This window comes from Phaenicophaeus curvirostris, chromosome 6 (genome assembly GCF_032191515.1).
Source record: "Phaenicophaeus curvirostris isolate KB17595 chromosome 6, BPBGC_Pcur_1.0, whole genome shotgun sequence".
NCBI classification, from domain to species: domain Eukaryota; kingdom Metazoa; phylum Chordata; class Aves; order Cuculiformes; family Cuculidae; genus Phaenicophaeus; species Phaenicophaeus curvirostris.
The window spans coordinates 49,346,134-49,368,513 of record NC_091397.1 but is presented as its reverse complement, the minus strand read 5'-3'; the positions used below and the strand labels follow the sequence as shown (position 1 = coordinate 49,368,513).

Below are 22,380 nucleotides of genomic sequence, written 5' to 3'. Positions count from 1 at the left end.
AATCTGCCACTTTTCAGCTGCAAAAACTGCCATCCCTCAAGTTCAAGCACAAAGTAAAAAATCATTTTTACATGATGGGTGGAATCCATCCTGCCTGACTTCTGACATCTCCATTTTAGACATTTATAGGTGAAATAGTCACCCTAAGCGTCCTCTACAGTCAACTGAAAGAAATAAGCCCCTCTAGAGGGCAATTCATCTACTTAAAACATCTATTTGGGAGCTGGGTGAACAATGACTAGCTTACATACTTTTTAAGGTGCTAGGGCAGATGAATTCCTACACATACACAGAAAGCTGCCCTTACTATTTACTTCAGCAGGCAGAAAATGCAGGGTTAAGTTGCAAAACATTTTGCATTCTGTTAAACATTAATTTGAAGATAGATTCTCACAGTAATTCATAAGGTTGTTTAAACCTGTGAGAAATACTATCACTTTGTATATATCACTATTCACTTTTCAAACACAATCTACAAAATGGGTAGAGCACGGCCTTCTTCCTCTTCCAATTCCATGGTCCTTTAATTAATTTTTAATTTTTTTTCACATAGCTTTTGATTTATACCATAATAGCAACAGTAATGGTACTTTTTCTTTGTGATAATATCTGCCATTAAAAAAAAACAAAAAAACCCCCTGTTTTTTCAGTCTTTGTAAGGACTGTTTGGAAACATTCTAGCAGAAACCATCTTACAATTCAAATCCCTCTTGTAATTGACAGACATGTATGTACTCACGTTCTTACTCCCATCTTGCTACAACCAGAATAAAATATAGGAGTAATTTACATCACAATTACATCTTCAGCAGCTTAGGTAAAGTGTTTTCTATACCTTACAACCTAAGATGGGATTTATGTTGGTGGAAAGATTGGATCATTTAACTCCTATTAGAAGAGTAACAGTCCTGCAGAAAGTGCAGTTTTGAAAATGTAAGTTGCCTCCATTTTAAAACTCAAATCTAATTATAATATGGCAGAAAATTATTTGTGCGATCTACTTTACACTAATCATTTTTGGTTAGGTGCACAGGAAATTTTCAGTTACAGGAAACTAACTACCCTGAGCCTATTTGGTTTGAAAGATTCATCAGGACTAAAATGGGTGAGCTGATCTATATTAACCTAATATGTCATCACTACAATTTTCTACCATTCAAACAATTTCAAATACACGATACACTGCTCAAGACCAAACACCAACGTATACTACAAATACAAGCAACCATAAGGATTCTTATAGCCAAACATGAAAAAGTTACCATAGAATTACAAGTAAGACTTGTTTGAAGCTTAAAAACTTTGTGCAATCCAGCAGCTTCTGCCTGTGCAAGTTTTTCTTCGGTCATCTTCACAACAAATTTCACAGTTGTATCAGTGTGGTATTCCTTGTAGTCAGAAATTAATGCTGGAGTTTTTTCAGTTCCATTCAACATAGGTTCTAGAACCTGCTCTTTGTACACCTATTAAAAATACGGTAGCAAAAACCAGAAACACTTCTTAAAATCCCAGATTTCTTAAACCAACTGAACAACATAGGATATCAAAACTTTGTGTATCACATCTGATACCAGATATAATTTACAGAACCAGTAAGACTTGCAAGATGCAAGCCAAGAGTAGCACAAATGTAAGAGGCATCTAACATGGACAGAAAAGTCTACTCAACAGGGAAAAAAGGTGTTAAATATTAATTCAGCAGGAGAAACAGGTATGGGCAGTAGATGGCACAAGTAGAAAATGACCTTCTACAAAGGCACACAAAAGAATGAAATCATGTTGCCATCCATGTATGTATAATCATCAGAAATTGTGTTAAAAAGTTTATCTTGATATAGGATTAAATAATTTAATACGTAACTTATAATTACTTAGGGTTTTTTTGTATATGTATTTCACGGTTACTTACCTGGGTCCATGTCCTTACTGGAAGTTCTGTGATCTCTACTGTGTTCCTGTCCACAACAAATATCTCACCACTGACTACATACTGGTTTTGACCAAGTTCCTGAATGGTTCCTTTGAAGTTTTTGTAGTTTGGGAGCTGAAATTGCAAAACCCAGCAAAGTGGTAATAATCTTCATAATAAAATATCACAAAAATATTTGTTTCCTATACACCACACAGCTATCACTTTATATTGCACTAATCCATCAACCAGCCTGCATGCCTGTGAAAATCCTAAGTCATAGGAAAAATATAACGGAAAAAGCAGAACCCAGGCATGCAAGTGACAGAAGCAAGTGTCTTAACATCTACAAATTACAGACATGATTAAGAAGATGCAGCTGAACCGAGTGATGTTGAGGGGGTTTTGTTTGTGGTTCCTTTTTTTGCTTCGTTTCTTTTCTAAAGAAAACCGAAAGCACAGAGAAGGCGTGACAGAAAGCAGTTTTAACACCCCAGCCTCACAATAATTTACAGAAGTGGTGCTACATTCCCTAACCATTTTTTCATTCTTGTGCTGTTTGGCAAAGATAGTAGAACCCATCCCGTTTAAAAAGTAACTAACAGTGTGGGGAATTTTTGTTTAACTGAACTGATTTCCTCATCCAGCTTACCACGCAGCCACAAACACATACTGGCATATAGAAAGGAGCTACACAGACGCAGAACTGCCTCTTTCAATCACAGTGAAGTTTCAATTGACTATAAGACAGCACAGGCAGCCTAGGAACCCTAAAGGAAGGGCAATGGATTGCATTAATTAAAAAATAAAAAAAAGACCTATTAATTGTTCCCAAGAATTTGGAAAAGTGAATTCACTATGTCACAAAAATTGATACTGCACATTCAGTGAACTGTGAAGAGAAGATGTTTCTGCTTCTATGACTTGGTAAACACAGCAAAGCAACAATATCCCTCAGATGTAAAGGCAAGGTTACATTATCTGTATGTCATCTATTGGTTACAGATGCTTTGGGTTCACCCAGGTATTCTTCCTGTCCAAATTTTTTCAACTTCCAAAACATCTTATAAAATTTAGAATAAAGGAACAGAAGCTCGATGCAGTTCAGAAGCTTCCTATTTTCTCGAACAGTGACAATATCTTCTCCTATGCTTACAGATAAATAAAAGAGTACAATTGAGACAAAAAAGATGAAATGTTAAGTTAGGCTGAAGATAAGTCATAGAACTTCAAAAATAAAGAGTGGTACAACTGTTTACTGTCATGTCATAACTACTCTCTAAGACTTTCAACTGTAAAGGCTTACAGCCAGCAGATCGAAGAAAAAGTCCTCTCAAATAATTGCGAAAATACAAACTGCAATGTTTTCATCTCAAGGAGAACTTCCCCAGCCTCATCCCCACAGTCAAGTAAAGCTCCTACACAAAATTACTGGGACAATCCAACTCAAGACATTCCAATAATCAAGCATTGACATGAATTAATTTTCTAAGTACAAAATAAGGTTTGTTTAGCAAACATATAAAGTATCAGTATTTAGTCTTATTTTTACCATTGGGTGGGGATCTAAGCCATCCAGCATTCGTCTGACATTGTTTACAATCTCTCTGGTATCGTAGTTTGGAAGTTTGCAAGCCCATCCAGTACCAATTCCTTCAGCTCCATTTACTAAAACCATAGGAATGATGGGAATATACCATTCAGGCTCTACACGTTGGTTGTCATCATAAAGGAATTTAAGCAAGTTGTCATCCACTGATGGAAAAAGAAGCCGTGCTAAAGGGCTTTAAGAAAAAAAAAGAAAGAAAATCTGTTTGGAATCCAGTAAGTAAAGTACATAATGCTTTAACAGTCCATAGATATGATATGATCTATTTGTAGATACTTTTCATGTCTTCCTTTCTCTTTGCCATGCTGAAGATGAAAATACAACACACCTCCTGGGAAAAGGAAGCTCTTCCCGATGGAAGACTGTGTTCATAGCAGAGGATGTTTGTTTCTTTCACAATAACACATGTACAGGACACACTAGTAATTGATATTTACCATCTACAAAAATATCATTCTTCGAAGGATTCCGAACACACAGTTCAATGTGACAGCAGGTCACCCAGTAATAAAGTAATCAGCATGCAAAGAGTTGCAAAATTCTGTTGCTTAATTGTAGGCCTAGCAGTCTCTGAACATTCTACAGAGGTTTTACTAGTGATTACTTTTGCTCATCAAGAACATTGTCCCAGGTGAATACAATTTCCAGGACCTCATGCAAAAAGGAAAATGTACAAAACCTAGGTTGCTACAGAAAGAACATCTATGAGAAAAGGAATAAAACCTGACAGAGGCAGATAGAGCCTACAATTAGAAGAAAATAAGAAACCACATGGAATTTTAGGCAAAATATCACACAGGAATTATGAAATAAAAGAAGCAACATAAGTTAGAATTTACATTAAGAAACACATTCTAACACTGCACGCCAAATTGAATTTCAAAGTATTAGCTGTCAAAAATCAACATCATTAAATTAGGTCTTCATTATTAATTACACATGTGTAATTTAGCTTGAGATGAAGAAACTTATCACCAGGTAGCAATACGCTTGGTATGAAGAAACTGAGTAGATTTCACACTGGAGGGCGAATCTGAAAGATACTTCTACAAGAAGTCACAATTTAAAATCAGTAACTATTCTGAGTGATACAAGTTTTCAGTCTTCAGCTTTATGATTAGAAGATCAATTCCTTAAAAGCCACAATTCCCACAACACTTCTCTGCATGGAAAATCATGTAAAAAAAATCCATGTGCAAAACCACATTTATAGACGTAAAGCAGAATGTGAGCTCCTATCAAAACATTCCAATCCTCCACACTACCCTCCCACAAAAAAACCTGTAGTATTATGAGAGCAATAGTTTGATAACAGGGCTTTAGTCTTGTGTTTACCTTAACATTGTGAAAATATAGCGAGGGCTGGCAGCATCCTTTCCACCATGAAGCCTGGTACCAAACTGCCCAATAGGTTGTAGCAGATTAACATTGTTACTGCCAACAAAGTTCTGAGCCAAGTTGACAATAGTCATCATCAACGCTTGCTGCAAGAAAATATGTATTCATAGTAATAAGTATGAGATGGGATAGTCTGTCCTAATTAGCCAATAAAATATATTGTTAATGCCCAAAGATGTAGTCTCCCTGAGTTAGGAACATTGTAAACCTATTACAAGAGCTGCTGGCAAAACATAATGCTTCCTCTTTCCCAGCTTATATTTCTTGTTTAAGACAAAAATTGTCCTAGTACATAGTTCCTATATACCTATGTTTTGAGAATCTAGAATTTACCTAAGCAATCAGCTATCTACTATTTTGCCACAACCAACAAACTATTTGGCATACCATAGTGAACTGAAACTTGGAAAGAATGGAAATAGGCTGTCTTATTAAGCTTATTAAGCTGTTTGGTTAATTTTCTTTAAAAGTAAATCTGTGATCAGTAAACTTATAGTCAACAGGTTTGCAATTTCAAGACAGTAAATTTAGGTGAAGCTAATACATTTACCTAATATTTTATATAGGCTAAAAAATCCTCACAACTTTACCATCCTTCATGCTTACCTCGCCATGGTGATAGGCTGACATTTCAGCAACAGAACCAGCCAGCTGAGCAACCTTTACTTCGCGTTTATCATTTCTCTTAAAGCAAGTGAATAAAACTTTGCGCTGCCCTGGTTTTAAACCTATTAAGAAGAATATCCCATTTTCAACACATACATAAGCATGTTTTTTAAGTAATAAACTTGTTTTGCCTTATCATTTTTAACCCCTCAAAAGAAGACTAAACATTAAATGGAAACAAATTTACATTGTAACACAAATATCTACCTTATTTTTTTAATGATAAAAAAAATTTTACCAAACATAAAAAGCAACAAGAAAAGTAGAAACTTAACCCTACATCATTCAGTAGCTTTAGCCTAAAGGTAGATTCCACAAGCTGTTTCTTTCCTGTCTACTCAGCAAAATCTTTTTACTACGGGTATGAACACAAATTTAGCTGTGACAAATGTAACTGTAGCTTATGTGCATTTTAAAGGACTTTGAAATTTTCCTTCATGTGTGAAATTCTCAAAGATTCATTAAAACGTAACAAAAAGACACGTTATTTGTCTCCCTCTTAGATCTTTTAAAGTTTTTTTTAAACTAAGTCGGTCTCTTTGATCTTCTGCTTTATTTTTACTGTTTAGACACACTTTAAGTACAACTTCTGTGTGGAAAGGGTTGCATCATTTTTTCTGCGTGTTACCTAGAACCGATAACTAGTTCTAAGATTGTGCTTATTGAGCTATTCAGTGGCTTAATCCAGGCACCTTTCTGAAATGCACTAAAATATTGCTATATGTTACGAATTCTAAACTGGGTCAAATGTAAGGGCAAAAATTAAAAAAAAGACACTGACTCCAATTGCCATGTTATTTAACATCAAATTTTCTTTACAATGGGCCTGTATCATGTTTTCCTACCAAAGATCGGTTGAGTCTAACAGACTTAGAGCTGATTTCCTTTACTCAAGAGAATCACCAGGGAGTAAAAACGGTAACAAGTAACTGTGAAGAGACAGTCAAAACATTCTCCTTCTATTTTTTCTGAGACTACACTAGACTGTTAACTATCACCTCATGTTGCTTAAGAACAAAAATCACTGCTAAACTACTACCAACTGAACAGTTCACATATCCATGCGCAGAATGCAGAATTATAGCCAAAGTTGGAAGAAATATTGACAGCAATTATATATAAAATATGCACAGTATTACATGTATAATACTACACATACTACACAAGTATAGTTTATACTATAAATTATATATAAAATATGCACAGTATTACATGTATAATACTACACATACTACACAAGTATAGTTTATACTATATACATACAGTGTTATGTATAATAAATATCTCTATGTGCAGCATGGATAGCAATTGCATCTAATGTGCATAATACTAAAAATGTATATATTATATTACATACACACACACAAACCAATGTTCCTTTCTCATTTTCTTACACTTCTGTAGACACAATCTTGGAGTAATTCAATTCAAACGATCAATTATCTACTGCAAATTCATTCTTTATTGTAAGTTTCAGCAAAACCATTTTGCTGTTTCTGAGAAAGCAGTTGGTACGGTATGTTATATGAACATGCAGCTCTGTAGTGCATCTTCCTCCAGAGCAGAAAAATAGGAAATGCTTGCATAGAGACTACCGGTTAATCTACGTACCCAACCGTGGGAAGAAGCAAGCCTGGAGAAGCTGAAACAGACATTGACGTTCTTTGATTCCCTAGAGATTTATCTACATACCTAACCCAGTCTCATCCTGCAGTACAGTTGGAGATCCATGCTTCCAGGAAGTTACTACCCCTATCAACTGCGAACATTTCTCATCTAAATTACGAAAAGACCTTGCTGCATGAATATTTTGGTATAGGTCTGTAGCATTAAGAAGGCTGATTGCTTCCACTATGAAAAACATCCCAGAAAGTGGAGATAAATGGGATTTTTCCCCACCCTAAGAAACCTCATGGATATTTTCCATATTTCAGTAATCAAATGCGTATTGACAATAATATAAGCAGAAATTCCTGCTCATGCTGTCTGCAGACAGTTTTACAAATAAAGCTGACAGTAGTAAACTGTTTCTTTGAATGTTTGTGTTATTGCAGGGGAAAGTTAGCAAACCTGGCTGACAGAACTCTAGCAAGATTACAGGAAGTTAATAACTGCTAAAACACTGCCTGTGATATAAGACTAAAAGGAAAAAAAATTTGCATCTTCACCTGCACTCAGCTGCTGATTTGAATTTTAATTACTGTCAGAACTCAGAAGACTGCTCTTCTCTGATGGTTTGACTAGAAACAAAGCACTTGTATGGTCTAGGGAATAGGTCTGGTTAAGTAAAAAGGCTGCACAGCAACAGCTTAAACCTCCTCACAGAAAAAAGCATGGCAATTCCTTATCAGATGAATAAGAAACAAAAATATAAAGGTTCTTATATTATCTACTTGAATGCACTGATTTCCATTACAAATCACAGGTTTAAAAACCAAACAATAAAGAAGAATGGCCAAAAAAATATAATTATTTATCAGCTTACCATCAACAAGGGAAGGAATAGATCTCTCGTTGTCTGAATTTGAAAAAAGGATCAACTCCTTGTTAATGAAGTCATTGTAAGTCAAATGTTTGGTTGCTGTACCATACAAAAATTGCTGGAAAAAAACCCATACGTTATTCATTCAATAAAAAAACTACATTACATTTAAATCTCATCCACCACATTTATTACTTTAATTTAGGACTGACCTCAGGGAGGCCATGTAGCCGACGCTGTCGCCTGTCCTCCATGAAGTTTGTTAACCACTCTTTTCGGTCATCAATCTTCTTCTTACTGAAGGCCTGAAAAGATTCCAAGTACACTGTATTATCAGTGTATATATCTACTTATATGTTTATGTAAATGTATGTTACTTTAGTCAGAATTATAAGCACACTGCCCTGTCTGATCAAGTATCAAATACTATCTTGTTTGGTCAAGATAATCTATATAACTACTGTTTACACTTAAGCAGCAGCACAAGCATATGATGTTTCAGACATCGCTGCATGAGGTTTTTCGAACTAACAGATATCTCACTAATCATAATATAAATTTGTATTACTTTCCCTTTCATATTTAGGCAAATCTTATCATTCTTATCCCTCTCTTCACATCAGAGTTATCTTTTCATAGACAAGTCTAAAGGTGATGGGATCTTTCCCCAAATAATTTTAAGGTTGAGTTCATCATTTAGACTGAAACATAAGCAGGTGTCATCAAGAAAATTAACTGAAGGTATTAGAAAAAATACGCCCCTCCTCTTGCCCTCTCCATGCCCTGTTTGGTCTGCCTGCCACAGAATGACAGTAAGTGGTAGCTGTTCCTGAGTGCTACTCCTCTTAAGAAAATCGATAACTTGACAAATGGACGCTGCATGAAAAGACTAAGCCAGAATTTAGGCCAGCAGACTGAGGGCCTGAGTCTTCATAATGACAAGGTGTCACTTTAAAGTGACAACTTACCACTAGAAAAAGACATGGGAATGTTCTGAAAGACTTTGTCCTGTTAAAGAAACAGAGTTCCCCTCCAGTGATTTTCTTCTCCAGAAGACTAAGACTAAGAGAAGAATACATAAAAACTGAATATGTGGTTTAAGCAAAATTTCAGCTGCTTTGGGAAGATTTTGCAAGTTATTGAAGTAGTCTTTTTTCTCAGAGAATGACATATAGAGACTCCACAGTGTCCCGATTTCAACCACTTTCTTGCATAAGACAACAGTCATCAGTGCTGCCTTTTTTGAAGGACTAACTGGAGCACTTCAAAAGAGCTCAATGAGTAGTTTCATTTCCTTGGAGATCGCGGTATTACATAATAAATACTAAACCTTAGTAACTTACTCTCTGAGAAAGAGACTAATGATATCACCCTGTATTGCATCAGATTGACTTCCTTTATGAAAAAAACTCAACAATTCACAATGTCGGCTATTTGAAGGCTTAAGATTAGATATTTGTAAAGACATGACTATAAATTCTTTTTTTTTTTTTGACTCCTTTCAGTGTGTACATGCTTTTTCTAGACCACTGAAGTGATAAACGACTAAGAGCTGGATCAGCATAACAATTATTTTAATAGAATAAAAATTTTTATAAAAACTACCCTTGAATAAACTGAAGAGGTTCTTTTCTGTCTCCACTTAAGACTACTAGAACTCTAAGACTTCATTTACTAGCAAATGAGATCTTTAGAACGCTGAAGAATTTGCTATGTGAAATAACTTTTGCTTGCCTAGATTACAGCTATCATGAGGCCTCGTAGGGCCTATAATAATCTTACACAACATATGCCCAGAGGTAAACTTGGAGCTGGGATTATAGTTATCAGCAGAGTGGGTAGGAGTGTAAGTGAAGCTTCTGTACCAGTCAGTAGTGGTTCCCTGTGTAACAGAGATGACTAGTTTCATTCTGAACTGACAGAATAGTATTTTAGACAACAGCGAGGATCAGCTTTACCAGGTTGCATGGTCTCAGATGTATATAGAGGTATATTTGCAGAAACAGAGCTCATAATTTTAATTAGGGAGTTCAGGGTATTTCCATCAACTGTTTTAGCATATGTGCAAATTTACAGAATCCTTTCCTATCTAGATGAACACACTTCTCTGAGATGGGGAACCATGGGTTATATTTAAGTGCATCATGGGCAGAAGTAAAATCATAGACTCATAGAATGGTTTGAGTTGGAAGGGATCTTAAAGATCATCTAATTCCACACCCCCTGCCATGGGCAGGGACAGCTCCCATTAAATCAGGCTGCTCAAGGCTCCATCCAACCTAGCCTTGAACGCTTCCAGGGACGGGACATCTACAGCTTCTCTGGGCAACCCGTGCCAGTCCCTCACCACTCTCATTATGAAGAATTTTCTCCTAATGCCTAGTCTAAATCCACCCGTCTCCAATTTAAAGCCATTCCGCCTCATCCTATCTCTACATCCCCTTGTAAAAAGTCCCTCTCCAGCTTTCTTGTAGGCCCCCTCAGATACTAAAAGGTCGCTACAAAGTCTCCTTGGAGCCTCCTCTTCTCCAGGCTGTACAACTCAACTCTCTCAGCCTGTCCTCGTATGGGAGGTGCTCTCAGAATCTGTACCACCAAAAGAGTGGTGGTACAAATAAATTCTGATACATCAGACTTTTTCTTCAGCAGAACAAATACCTAGTACGACTTGCTGTTAGTAAAACCACACCATTTTATTAGATCCACAGTACGAAGAATAAGTTGTCCTAGAAGGAGAAAGTTGTTTCGTCTAAGATGGGTATTTTCCCATTTTTAGTTTTCCTCTCTAATATCTTTTTCTCTCTAATATCGCTAACAACCAGAATAAAAAATCAAGCAGATAAAAGGTGAAACATTTGAGAAAACAGCTTCATTCCAGTCTCTCCATGCTTTCTCCTTCCACAAGCTCTCTTTGAAACACAAATAATCTCCTGCACACAACTACTCAAAAGATTTCAAATCCAAATATGTAGAACACATACATGAATGCACGGATGCCACACTGATGTATCTTCAATAAATAAGTAATTTAGCTGACCTTATTTGCTCAGAAACAAAATTGCTAAGTAGATATGAAACATCGTTTGTTTGGACCTTGTTGCGTTACTCAGAATACTCTTTTGCACATCCTGCCGTTAAAAGCAATTCTGAATGTAATGTTTGTTAACATCTGCACCACACAAAATTGATCAAAGCTACTAAGCAAAAAGTAGAGCTGATTTTGTACCATGGCTAAAGCTCTTATTCTGAAATACAAAATCTTTTCCAAAAGCTCCTAAAAGTATTTTTTTTCCACCACTTCAAAACAACTCTGATAGGATTTCCTCATATGCCATTTCAGTAAACAACAGAAACTGAAATCTACTGTACAGAAGCATTTTTATATGTTCTAACCAGTGTAATGGCAGCATCATCTTCAGGACCAGCATATCGAAATAAGATCCGATGTCTTTCCATGTCAGCAAAATACTCCTTTGCTTCTTTAGCAGTGCTGGTACCCAGACCTGTACAGTAAAAAGAAATAGTTACTTCGTTATTTTCCTCCTTTCATTTTGCTGGGAATATTATAAAATCATTATAGAATATACTATTATGAAAACAGCTATGAATAAAACTTCATAACACCCATTTATTATGTATTTTTGGATCCATGAGGTTCACTTAGTTGTTTTTAAACAAACCTTTATAGTATTTTATCTTCCATGCTTTATGATTCTCCATATGCTTCTTCCACTCATCAAATTCAGGAATACTATAGAATGAAAGCTCTTGCTTATTTTTGCTTGCCTTTGAAAAAAAGAAACAAACACAGAAAACCTAATCAACATCTCTGTTGCACTGTAAATAATAAATAAAATCTCATTAATAGAACCCATACCTTTACAATCGGAGTGATGAATTCCTCAAGAAAACCATGTTTCAACAATGATGGCCAATTGTGATGAATAAAATTGATCAACAAGCCTTTTATGTGAGATCCATCCTGATCCTAAATCAGAACATGAAAACATGAGGCTATCTTAAAAAATGCCAGAAAAAAAAAATCATTGGCCTGGATACATCAAAACAATGTCTATTCACAGAAAACATAGAAGGGAACAGTTGGTTTTGATTTGGATTCCAAACTTGACCTGGGTATAAAATAGCCACCTGTGAATGGCACTATCCCTGAGCTATTAATAAGCTCTTCCAAAGTCAAGTGCACAATTACAGCTCAAAGGTTTCTTTGCCTGTGACATATTTTCTTTGAGAGCTAGACAGCTCTCCCAGACACCATGGAGCTGAATCTTTGTGTAAGAAAGCCAAGCCTGGCCCACATTCTCACTGGTGCCAAGATGCCTGATAGTTCAACCTCTCTGGGAAAAAATAACAAAGCTTCACAAACATCCAAGGCATAGGATTCCCAGACTTCTAAAACCTGAACAACAGACACACTCTTCATGTGATTATCCAAAAATAATTGCCTACCTTCTTGCCTCTCACTAACTTTCAAGCATTACTACCTCATCTACTGTTCCCTTTTGTCCTTACTTTCAACGTATTTTTGAGTTATTTACAACATACTGTTTATACCCGGTTTTATCATTACTTTAGCGTCTCTGCTACTGTGCAGCAAGATTCAGTTGTTTATTTGGAGTAACAGACACAACAAACACATAAATTATTTCCATCAAGCAACCTCATAGATTAGGGATTCCCTCCAAATGCATCCATATTGTCATAGCAGAGATGAGTGATAATGCAAAAGAAATGTAACCTACCAAATTGAACCAAAATGCATTTTAAGAAACTCTGTATAGTAAAATTTGTGAATTTCAACTAACCTGATCTGTCATGATCATAATTTTTCCATATCTCAAACTTTTCAGAGATTCTGGATCTTCATAGCTTTTCTTGTATTGTAGTCCAACTATTTTGATGATGTTGTTGATTTCTGCATTTTCCATAATCTGTACAAAAAAAGTTACTTTTGCAGTCAGCATAAAAGCAGAAACTCAGAAATATCTGAATCTTTTTTTAGGTGGGCTTTACAGCTACATTTTCGATGCACCCCCACCTCAGCTTCTTAACCTTTTTATGCCCAGCCCCCTTGCAGCCTTCACACTCCATAAGTATCCCTTCTGTACATGCAAATTCTCAAGACTGCACCACTACTTTTCTCCTCCACACCCAGAGTACTTTGGGTCTGGAAAGCAGGGAGAGGGGTGTACGTAACAAAAAGTCATCTCACAAAGCTGCCTTCTCTTTCCACTATTTCTATGGGCATCTGCAACACAATTCTTATCGTAAACAAAGCATGGATAGCAGCAGAAGTGTGATAGGATAATGCTGCTGCTACTGCCTCACATTGGGAGTCAATGAAATCACACGGCAGTGGAGAGAATATGTAAAATTTTAGGGGGTTTACGTACTCCTGTAAAATGTCAATACAAGTTGTAGCAGAATTTCCTTGTGCTTGTGAAGAAATCAACTCTATCATCCCAGTGCTGTGCTACTATATGTAATATTTCTAGGCTTATCCCACACTTTAAAGTAGCTGATACTTTATGAAATCCCAGCCACAGGATTTTCATGGAAAAATAAAATTTAAAATATGAAGATATAACACTAGAAATAAAAAATAAACAGGAGGCAGCCGTTTGTCAGCTAAAAGGAGAGGACAAGACTACTTACCTGTTTGTGAGAAGCTTCTCGAACATTGAGAATTTTACCCCTGAGTGGGAACACTCCATATCTGTCTCTACCAATAACACCTAAGCCAGAGACAGCTAAAGATTTGGCAGAGTCTCCTTCTGTTAATATTAATGTGCAGTCCAAGGAATGTTTGCCACCTGCAGTCCAGGAAGAAGTTGAAGCAAGGTAAAAGAAACAGAAAGTGACTTCTGAACTCAAATATTAGAACCACAATTTAATCAGTTGTGACTAATCTTTCTCCTTTACATCAGTTAATTTAAATAGGCTGAATTTCTTTTTTGGGATGATCCTCCATATCACAAACGATACAATAAGGATGAGTATCTTTGCCCTTAGCAATACCCTATGGATTGCTATAGACAAACAAAACAGACAAAAAGTGATACAATGGTAGTGCATCCTATGTAACGGTCCCCACACAACTGCACAAGAAAAATAGATGGATTGCTGCTGTACCTTGCCATTTCATTATTCAAGCTGCAAATTTCTTACAGACATACATAATGTATGTCTGAGTTATATACAGGAGTTATTTGCCACTCTGCATATCCCCTTTCCTCACAGTATATTTTCAGAAGTAATTTATTAGAATACATTTTTGGTGTTTTTTTTTTTATTGTCCATCAGCTGATGCCAGGTAACTGCAAGAAATGCTTCACAGAAATGCTCAAAAGATCAGAACATTTGCATTTATTATACATTCTAAGAAATTTCTCAAACAGAAGCAAATAATATTTACTAATAACGTAGTTTTGATTCTACAAGACAGAACATATTTTGCTGCCTGTGTGTTCAGTGTGCTGAACAGTGGTATGAGATGTTTATTCTGTTTATTACAGTTGCAATAGTTGAATAGAAGTTCTAAATAATAAGCAGGCTCAAAAAAGGTAACCATCTTTTTCCAAGTGTTCAAATGCTTGTTAAGCAGTTTTTCTATTTTATCAAGGCCAAGTAGTAGGAAAGACTGAAAAAAAGTTCAAGCTGGTTGCATCCCACCTTCTGTTAATAAGATAGTTTAAAATACATTGGAATTCAACATAGCTGCTTTGATTTGCCTTTACCTGGTAAGCAAAAACTGACTCGCACTTACTAATACACAGAATGTACATTTAACATCTTCAGTCTTCTGAATCAGACATATGGCTTAAAATTAATCTAAATTAGGCAGGTATTCACACTGTATCAAAAGGTGTCAACAGCTACTATGCTCTCAGCGAGGTGGAATCCAAATACCAAGAAAAATATCAGTCTGCTACTTTAGAATACGTGACAGCCAATTTTTTTATTTTTTTAACTAAATGAACTGTAGATAACACAGATGAATATCATCCAGGTGCACTTTCTTCTAGAATGGATGCAATCGTTACCAATTGATTTCATGGAAATGCAATGTGCCAGGTATTTTCCTGAACACAGCTTTAAAGAACTCAAAGAGAAAACTACGTGAACTGGTAGATTCACAGAATGCTTTAGCAATCCAGCTGCTCCTTTACAATCCTATATTCAAATTTCTGGTTCTTTACTTTTCCTTTCATTTCTACCTCTTCTCCTCCAGCAAGCCATAGAACTATTTATACCTCACCAAGAACTCAAGAAAGCAAGAATGACCAGGTACAGGACTCCTTTTCATTGAGGGAGGAAATTTGCGGCAAGAACATCACCATACAGGTGCATCCCTCTGCTGTTCCTAACTATTGATTCAAAAATTCAGTGGTACCTAGCACACCCAAGAAACCTGTGGATGCTGGACCCCAGCATCAATCCCTATTGATTTTCAAGAGCAAACAGATTATTCATACAGTACCTTCAGTCTTTACAAAGAAAAGACTAAAGAACTTTCTATTAAACTTATTACTTGTCATCTTCCAATTTAAAAAATCTCTGCTTATATACGTAACACTTCAGAAAGTCAGGCCAAACATGGATATGACAACTAATGTTATATTCACAAGCCAAACACTTCTCTGCCTTTCTCGAGCATCCACCCTGAATATGCAATGCCTTCAATGTGAGAAATCTAGTATGCTCCAGATCATCAATAAACCAATACCTGGGTACGCCTCCCTGGGAGATGTAGAGGAATAACTAGGCAGCAGAGAAAGAAAGACCTGGAAGCCATAAAAACCTTAAGCATCAGTGTTGAGCCCAAATGAATCCCTAAATGTCTTCTTAGTTGAGGAAGTTTCAGGGTGAAAGGCCAGTCTGCCCTATTTTCCCATATAAGAACCTAAAAGCATGGAAAAAGTCTGTTGAACTACTCCTTCAGGTCTGCGCATAACATGGTCTACTCCTATCGCTTGTGACCCTATAAAGATTCTGATCTTTTTATATTAGAAAGTTCAAGCAGACTAGTCACCTCCAAAACAGAATATTGGTAACACTATTTAGCTGGACACCACAATTAGAAAATATATGCTCTTTCAGTATGGAACTAGACTGCTGCTTTTGTTCAGCATTATTAATTCTCTATCCAAGAGAAGACGGTGTTCCTACTATCAAACTCATCATCATGCTTTAATTCTAGCTCTAGAAAGTTTAGAAAACTGGACAGATTTTTTATTAAAAAATGCACATAATGATGAGAAATAAAATTAGGCTTAAATTACGATGTCTGTGAAAAAAAATATGAGGTATTAAAGACATTAAAAATAAGTGTTCTTACCAGCATCATTAGCATCATCCAGTTTCGGAATGCCTTTGATTTTACTGTGTTTTACCGATGAACATTTTTTGTTCAGCTGAGTTTGTGCCTTAAATTTGACCCAATTCAAAATACTCTCGATGATACCACAGTTAGAGGCCTATAAGGAACGGATTAGAATTGTGGATAAGAAAAGTAAAGCTTCACACAGCAGATCCTTGTATCTCAATTTTAAGACACTGATCTAGCACTGTTTCTCATAGCTCTCTAAATTTTAAAAACTGTAACATATGACAGGTCAAAGAAGTAACACACACCTTACTGTCTAGCCACATAGCTTCTTTTCCACCTCTTGTATAATTAGTGAAAGGACAAGAGGACTGAGACCTAACAAGAGGTGGTCTTATGTTGTGTGGCTGATGTGCCGAGACATTTTACATACTAGGCACCTGCTTCCTGAACTTTGAAAGCAAAAAGTAACCTTAAATATTTAATGTAATATATTATCAACAATATTATAAATATAATATATTATATGCTATATATTTAAAATACATATGGCCATTTAAAGTTTCTTTGGAAATGACTGAAAACGGCTGGAAGACAACCAAAAGCATTTAAGAATAAGGCTCTGTGTTAACCACTTCAGAAACTGCTAACATTTTAAAAAACACAACTGCAGCAAAAATAGTGTATACTATATTTTCTAAATTAAAACTGATTTAGGTCTGGTTTCATATCAAAAGAAAATACAAGTGGAGCAAAATACTGTAAGCTTTGGCTTATCACTTTCCCCCATAATACAGCACTCATTGGTTAAATATTCTGCCGCACATTTAAAAGCCCTGGAAGTCAGTGTTCAATTCTGGGAACATGAGAAACACTGTAAATCAAACCTACTGCTAGGAATACAACATACATAACAATCTGAAGAATGAATATGAGATTGTGTTGTGTTTTGTCACTTTTTCCTGTACGTTCTATAAGAATGTCACCAGCAACACAGAATTGGAAGAATACAATACGAAAAATATTTTAGCACAGGAAATTAATTAAGGCCTATGTTTAGGTTTTTACAGTCAAATTGATTTCACCAATACAAATAGCAGAATCTTCAACAAATGAGATGAGCAGGCGAAGCTCAGTTAAACCCAGGGTAACAGCCAAAACAGTCATTGCTTCTATTATTAAGGCCAGAGAATGAACAGAAGTTCCTCCTTCCTATTTTCATAGTATGCAAATGTCACCAGAGTACCATAATGTACTAATTAATCTGCTACAGAACACACATACACTCGAGTCAGCATGCCAATTCCAGCTTTACAGAAAAAAAAGAAATATGCTTTACTTACAGCTTTAAAAAATTTCTCAGATAGCTGGCACTTGGACCCAAAACTTTTAGGCTGCAATGTCATGTTTTCCTTTGTCTGGGAATCAAACGATGGGTTTTCAATCAAGCAGTTAACAAAAACCCATATGTGATTCTTCACCTGTTGAAAACATAGAAGCCAATTAACTCAACAAAACCACCACATTCACCTTTTTCAATATTCTTGTATAAAGTTACTTGCCTGAAATGGTTTCACTGATACTCCAGCTTTATTCTTCTTTTTCACCACTTCTATCAGTTTGCCCACAACCTGATCCACCACGTAATCAACGTGCCTACCACCCTTAATGAGAGAAGAGAAAAAAAAAAAAACAGATCTCATTGAATGTCCTTATAGCTTTTAGCTGTATTAACAAACTTCTTGTAGGTATACTTAAAGTTGGAAATCCATGCACATTAAATTGCAGCACAACAAAGGAAAACTTGCTTTAAAGTTTCTTATTCATGTCATTCAGTCTTCATACGAGTGAGGATGACAGATGTTACACGGAACAGAAGAAGCAGGAGATCTTTCATACAGTATACAGTGCTGGACTTCAAACGTAGCTGCTTACAGGTTGTAACAGGATACAAGACTTTAAGAGTATAGCATATCCGAAAACTACTTGGTAGCACTGGAGTGGTACTTGCAACACCGCATGGCTGTGAAGAGTCATCTTTTTAACAAGTACATTAATAACCTTGGACTAAAAATATCATCAAATTAAACTTTCCCCATTTGGTTCATTAAAAAATGTTGTAAGACCCCACCCTCAGATACACAATATCCATACCTACTCCTTCCCAAATGTCATCTCATGCTTCCTTATTTACAAAACTCTCTGAATAAATGCTATTCACATTTTTTTTCTAGCCTGGGGCTTATGCAAGGGCAAATGGAAAGTAAACTGCAAATAGCCAACCATAAGATCCATAAAACTCTAAGAGAATGGAGCAAGAGAAGCTTAAACTGATGAGCAGTTCTCCTTAAAACTCACCAGAGGCTAAACCTGCTCCAAATTCATACCTGGTGGAGCAGCAAGAGACACATACAGCACATGCAATTAACAATAAGCTGGCAAACCAGCCTCTTAGGAGACCACAAGACAATAACTTCTAGTGACAAGACCATGTTGCCACCTGTCCTGTAGCAAACAAGAGAAGCCAGCTGGACTCCCTTAAAGTCACTGAGGAAACACAGAAGAAGAAAATGGCTTCTATGCAATTTCTTGCATCATCACAGCACAAAACAACAATGTATTCACCTCCCAACTAGAACCCCTGGCCCAATAGACCCTGAGGAAGAAATAATTATGTACTTAAACTTTGTAAGTGATAAGTTAGAAAAGTTATCCTTTATAAGCCATATGTAACTCATATTTTGCAATGCAGTAGGGTGATGAAAATACATATTATTTTCAATGTTTACATAGTGGTTTTACAATTGATGAAATTCAGTCTCAACAGGAAAGCAATTTCAACACCTTCAAAAGGTGCCCCAAAGCTTCTATCATCTTCTCTAGCTACAATTCTCTTTGGACTTTAACTTCAAACTAGCTACAAAAAAAAATCCCAAAACATAGTGCTAGGAAACAAGTAATTTCAAGATTTAATTGCTTGGGAAAAAAACGGGCATTTCACATAAGCTATCTGGAATCTTTCTTGTTCTTTCCATGTTTAGGTTGGACATTAGGACAAGGTTCTTCACCCAGAGGGTGGTGGAGCATGGAACAGGCTCCCCAGGGTAGCAGACATGGTGCCAAACCTGACAATATTCAAGAAGCATTTGGACAACACCCTCAGACACATGGTGTGAATCTTGGGGTTATCCTATGCAGGGATGGGAGTTGGACTTGATCCTCATGGGTCCCTTCCAACTCAGGTCATTCTATGATTCCATGGAAAAAAAAAGGTCTACTATAGATCTATTATATCTGAACAATGACTACTGATTTACATGCATAAAAGAAACCTAACAACTATGGGGTATAATCTAGAAGCACTAGTAAAGACTAAAGCAGCAGAGACTTATATCATAGAGAAAACACTCCAAATTAGGAAGAACAATTAGTCTTCAAAGTTACATATCCTGTAGTCTTTTTTTCTATGAAGCAACGACTACTGAAATTGCCTAAACCAATGGTGACAAATATGTTTAAATACTTAGAAGAAAAATGACATAACTTCCCTTACAGGTAAAATAGCAGGCTTTCTTTGGAAAGATACCAAAAATATGAATGATACTACAGCCCAGGATATCTGAAAGCTCTTTATATATTTTTTTGATTATTTAAATTACTTCCTTTAAATTTACAGACAACGAAGTACAAATAATAACAGAATGTTAAATTCTAGTGGTTGCTAAATAAAATTCATAATTCTCTGACTAAAATCAGTTATCTTGTAACAAAGAATAGGGAAGACATAAAGAGATTGAAGTCAATGGAGATAGTTATTGCATTCTCGGCTTCATGTTGGGAGTAAAGATGGAAATCAAAAAAAGAGAGAGGAGGTAAAAAAAAGGCTTGATGGTAAATATTATTGGTCATAACCAAACCACTACTTGTACTTCAAAGAAAGCATCTGTGGTTTCTGTTGGCCTCTGCAGTCACCTACTACACAGCAACACAAACCGCTGATGAGTTCCAGAAGCACCTCACATACCAGTATTTTTTCACAGCACGTCTTAAAAAAACAATCGAACAAAAAAAAAAACCCCAAACCCAAAACCCACCAAAATTAGAACACAACTGTTTTTATTCACATATGGATGACAGAGTTTCAGCATAGGGCGAGTTCAAGTGAAAGCACATCCTGCCACCTTAAATAAAATATATCCTTCCTAAACTGTAAAGAAAAGCTACTACAGAAAAATACTGAATTACACATTTCAAAAACATTCGACATTTGAATAGCAATTTTAAAATTCATTACTTTTACTCATCACATAACTGAAAGTTATGATTACAGGAATACCTTGATATATTTTTGTATTTACAACTTCAGCAATTTTTAATTTTTTTTACAATTTCAGCACATCAAAATATTTTGCTGAAGCCAACATCTGACATAAAAAATTAGCTACTTACCAGTAATTCTTTTTCTTAGAAGATATTAGTTATTACAACAGTTCCCCATTCTTGTGTCCATTCTTATTGTGTAGCATTGAGTGAGGGATGTTCAGAGCTCCAAGAACCTTATAACCATCTCACCAGTAGGTGGCACATTTACCCACTATAGAAGCATAACAGCCTATAACTGCCCCAGCTGTCATTTTAACACAAACCAGAAAAATACCCTTTAAACCTAGAGGGCTGTCAATGATTATTATGACTACTGTATTATGAGAAACAGCACAAAAACTACATAACCTTCTTCTCGCAGAAGGTAACCATTATGACTGAATCCCAGTCTCGCAAACTTCAGGATGCAGACACACCTAATGAAATGGTAACAACTAAAACCTCAAAAATGAAGCTGAGGCTGGCTCCCTACATACATTTGATTCACACCATTATCAACAGACAACAGCCTCAATTAATTCCAAAGTAAGCCATATTTAAATTCTATGGATAGATAAAAGGGTCATGTGGCCAACAAATTCAGAAACCAATTATAAATTTGAAGTTTCGATTGAATGAGCTATACAAATAAAAACCTATTTTCTTTTGCATTTGTTTTCTATAACATTTATTTTATCAGAAAAAAATATGAAAATTTCAAGCTCTGGAATGGTCCTGAATTTCTTGTTGAACTCTAACAAATTTTAATGCTCTCTCTGCCTACGCCTGCTTTCTGACACTGCATCAGTATTAGCTGAGCATTTCTGCGAACTGTTTAGTAGCATTACAGTTAGCAGTGCCACCATGTTGAAAATATCATTAGATTACTATGTTAATAACTGAAGCTTCTACTACAATTTCTACTACAGCTGCTATTTGAAACTGTGAACTTGAGAAGACCATGTTTAATCAGTTTAGTTACAAGTCTCACCAAAAGGTTATCTGCACAACCGTAACTGCTACAAACCTCCTTTCAAATGCTGCCTCAGAGCCTGAAGTCAAATTCTGTGGCAGCCTACTGTGGTAAAATTGTGAATAAATGGGGGCCTGTCCAAGGTAACAAATTTACAAGAACAAAACAAGAGAGCTGTGCCTCAACACACTGCCTAACCTTCTATGCACCCCTCAAAAAAATCTCTTGTCAACCTAAAAAAAACTTGTTTGGAATTTAAAGCAAGTTTTAAAAACGTGGAAGGGAAATTACGACTGGGTGAAATTTATCCAGAAACAGAAATGAAAAGCTTTCAGCAAACACCAATAAATAACCAAAGAACAGCTGAAATGAGCTCCTCACCTGTTAGCAGATAAGGGGACAGGCAGTTGACGCAGTTAGTTACTAGCCATTATGTCTCATCAGTGGGTAGTTGCACATCAATTGCTGGTGAGGTGGTTCACCGGCCCCGAACATTCCACATCCAGTCACACACATAAGGCATGGATTGGGAGAGTGGGAAAAACTAGAAATTACAACACTTACCTTTGAAGAATACACAGTACTTTTCTATGATTTTTCTTAAAGAATATATGATAACAATGTACGTGTAACTGCA

The 22,380-nt window shown here is 36.1% G+C and overlaps 1 protein-coding gene across 1 annotated transcript in view; it reads right to left on the bottom strand.

Annotated features, from left to right (window-relative positions):
* Positions 1-22,380, bottom strand: part of TOP2B (DNA topoisomerase II beta) — a 61,030-nt gene that overhangs the window by 13,072 nt on the left and 25,578 nt on the right. The window contains exons 9-23 of the mRNA XM_069860101.1: positions 17,971-18,072; positions 17,752-17,889; positions 16,421-16,559; positions 13,738-13,895; positions 12,888-13,013; positions 11,942-12,052; positions 11,745-11,850; positions 11,458-11,567; positions 8,277-8,369; positions 8,068-8,182; positions 5,523-5,644; positions 4,854-5,002; positions 3,462-3,693; positions 1,910-2,044; positions 1,263-1,463 (exon numbers count right to left, since the gene is read on the bottom strand). Coding sequence (XP_069716202.1) covers positions 1,263-1,463; positions 1,910-2,044; positions 3,462-3,693; positions 4,854-5,002; positions 5,523-5,644; positions 8,068-8,182; positions 8,277-8,369; positions 11,458-11,567; positions 11,745-11,850; positions 11,942-12,052; positions 12,888-13,013; positions 13,738-13,895; positions 16,421-16,559; positions 17,752-17,889; positions 17,971-18,072 — 2,037 coding nt within the window. The remainder of the gene's footprint in view (positions 1-1,262; positions 1,464-1,909; positions 2,045-3,461; positions 3,694-4,853; positions 5,003-5,522; positions 5,645-8,067; positions 8,183-8,276; positions 8,370-11,457; positions 11,568-11,744; positions 11,851-11,941; positions 12,053-12,887; positions 13,014-13,737; positions 13,896-16,420; positions 16,560-17,751; positions 17,890-17,970; positions 18,073-22,380) is intronic.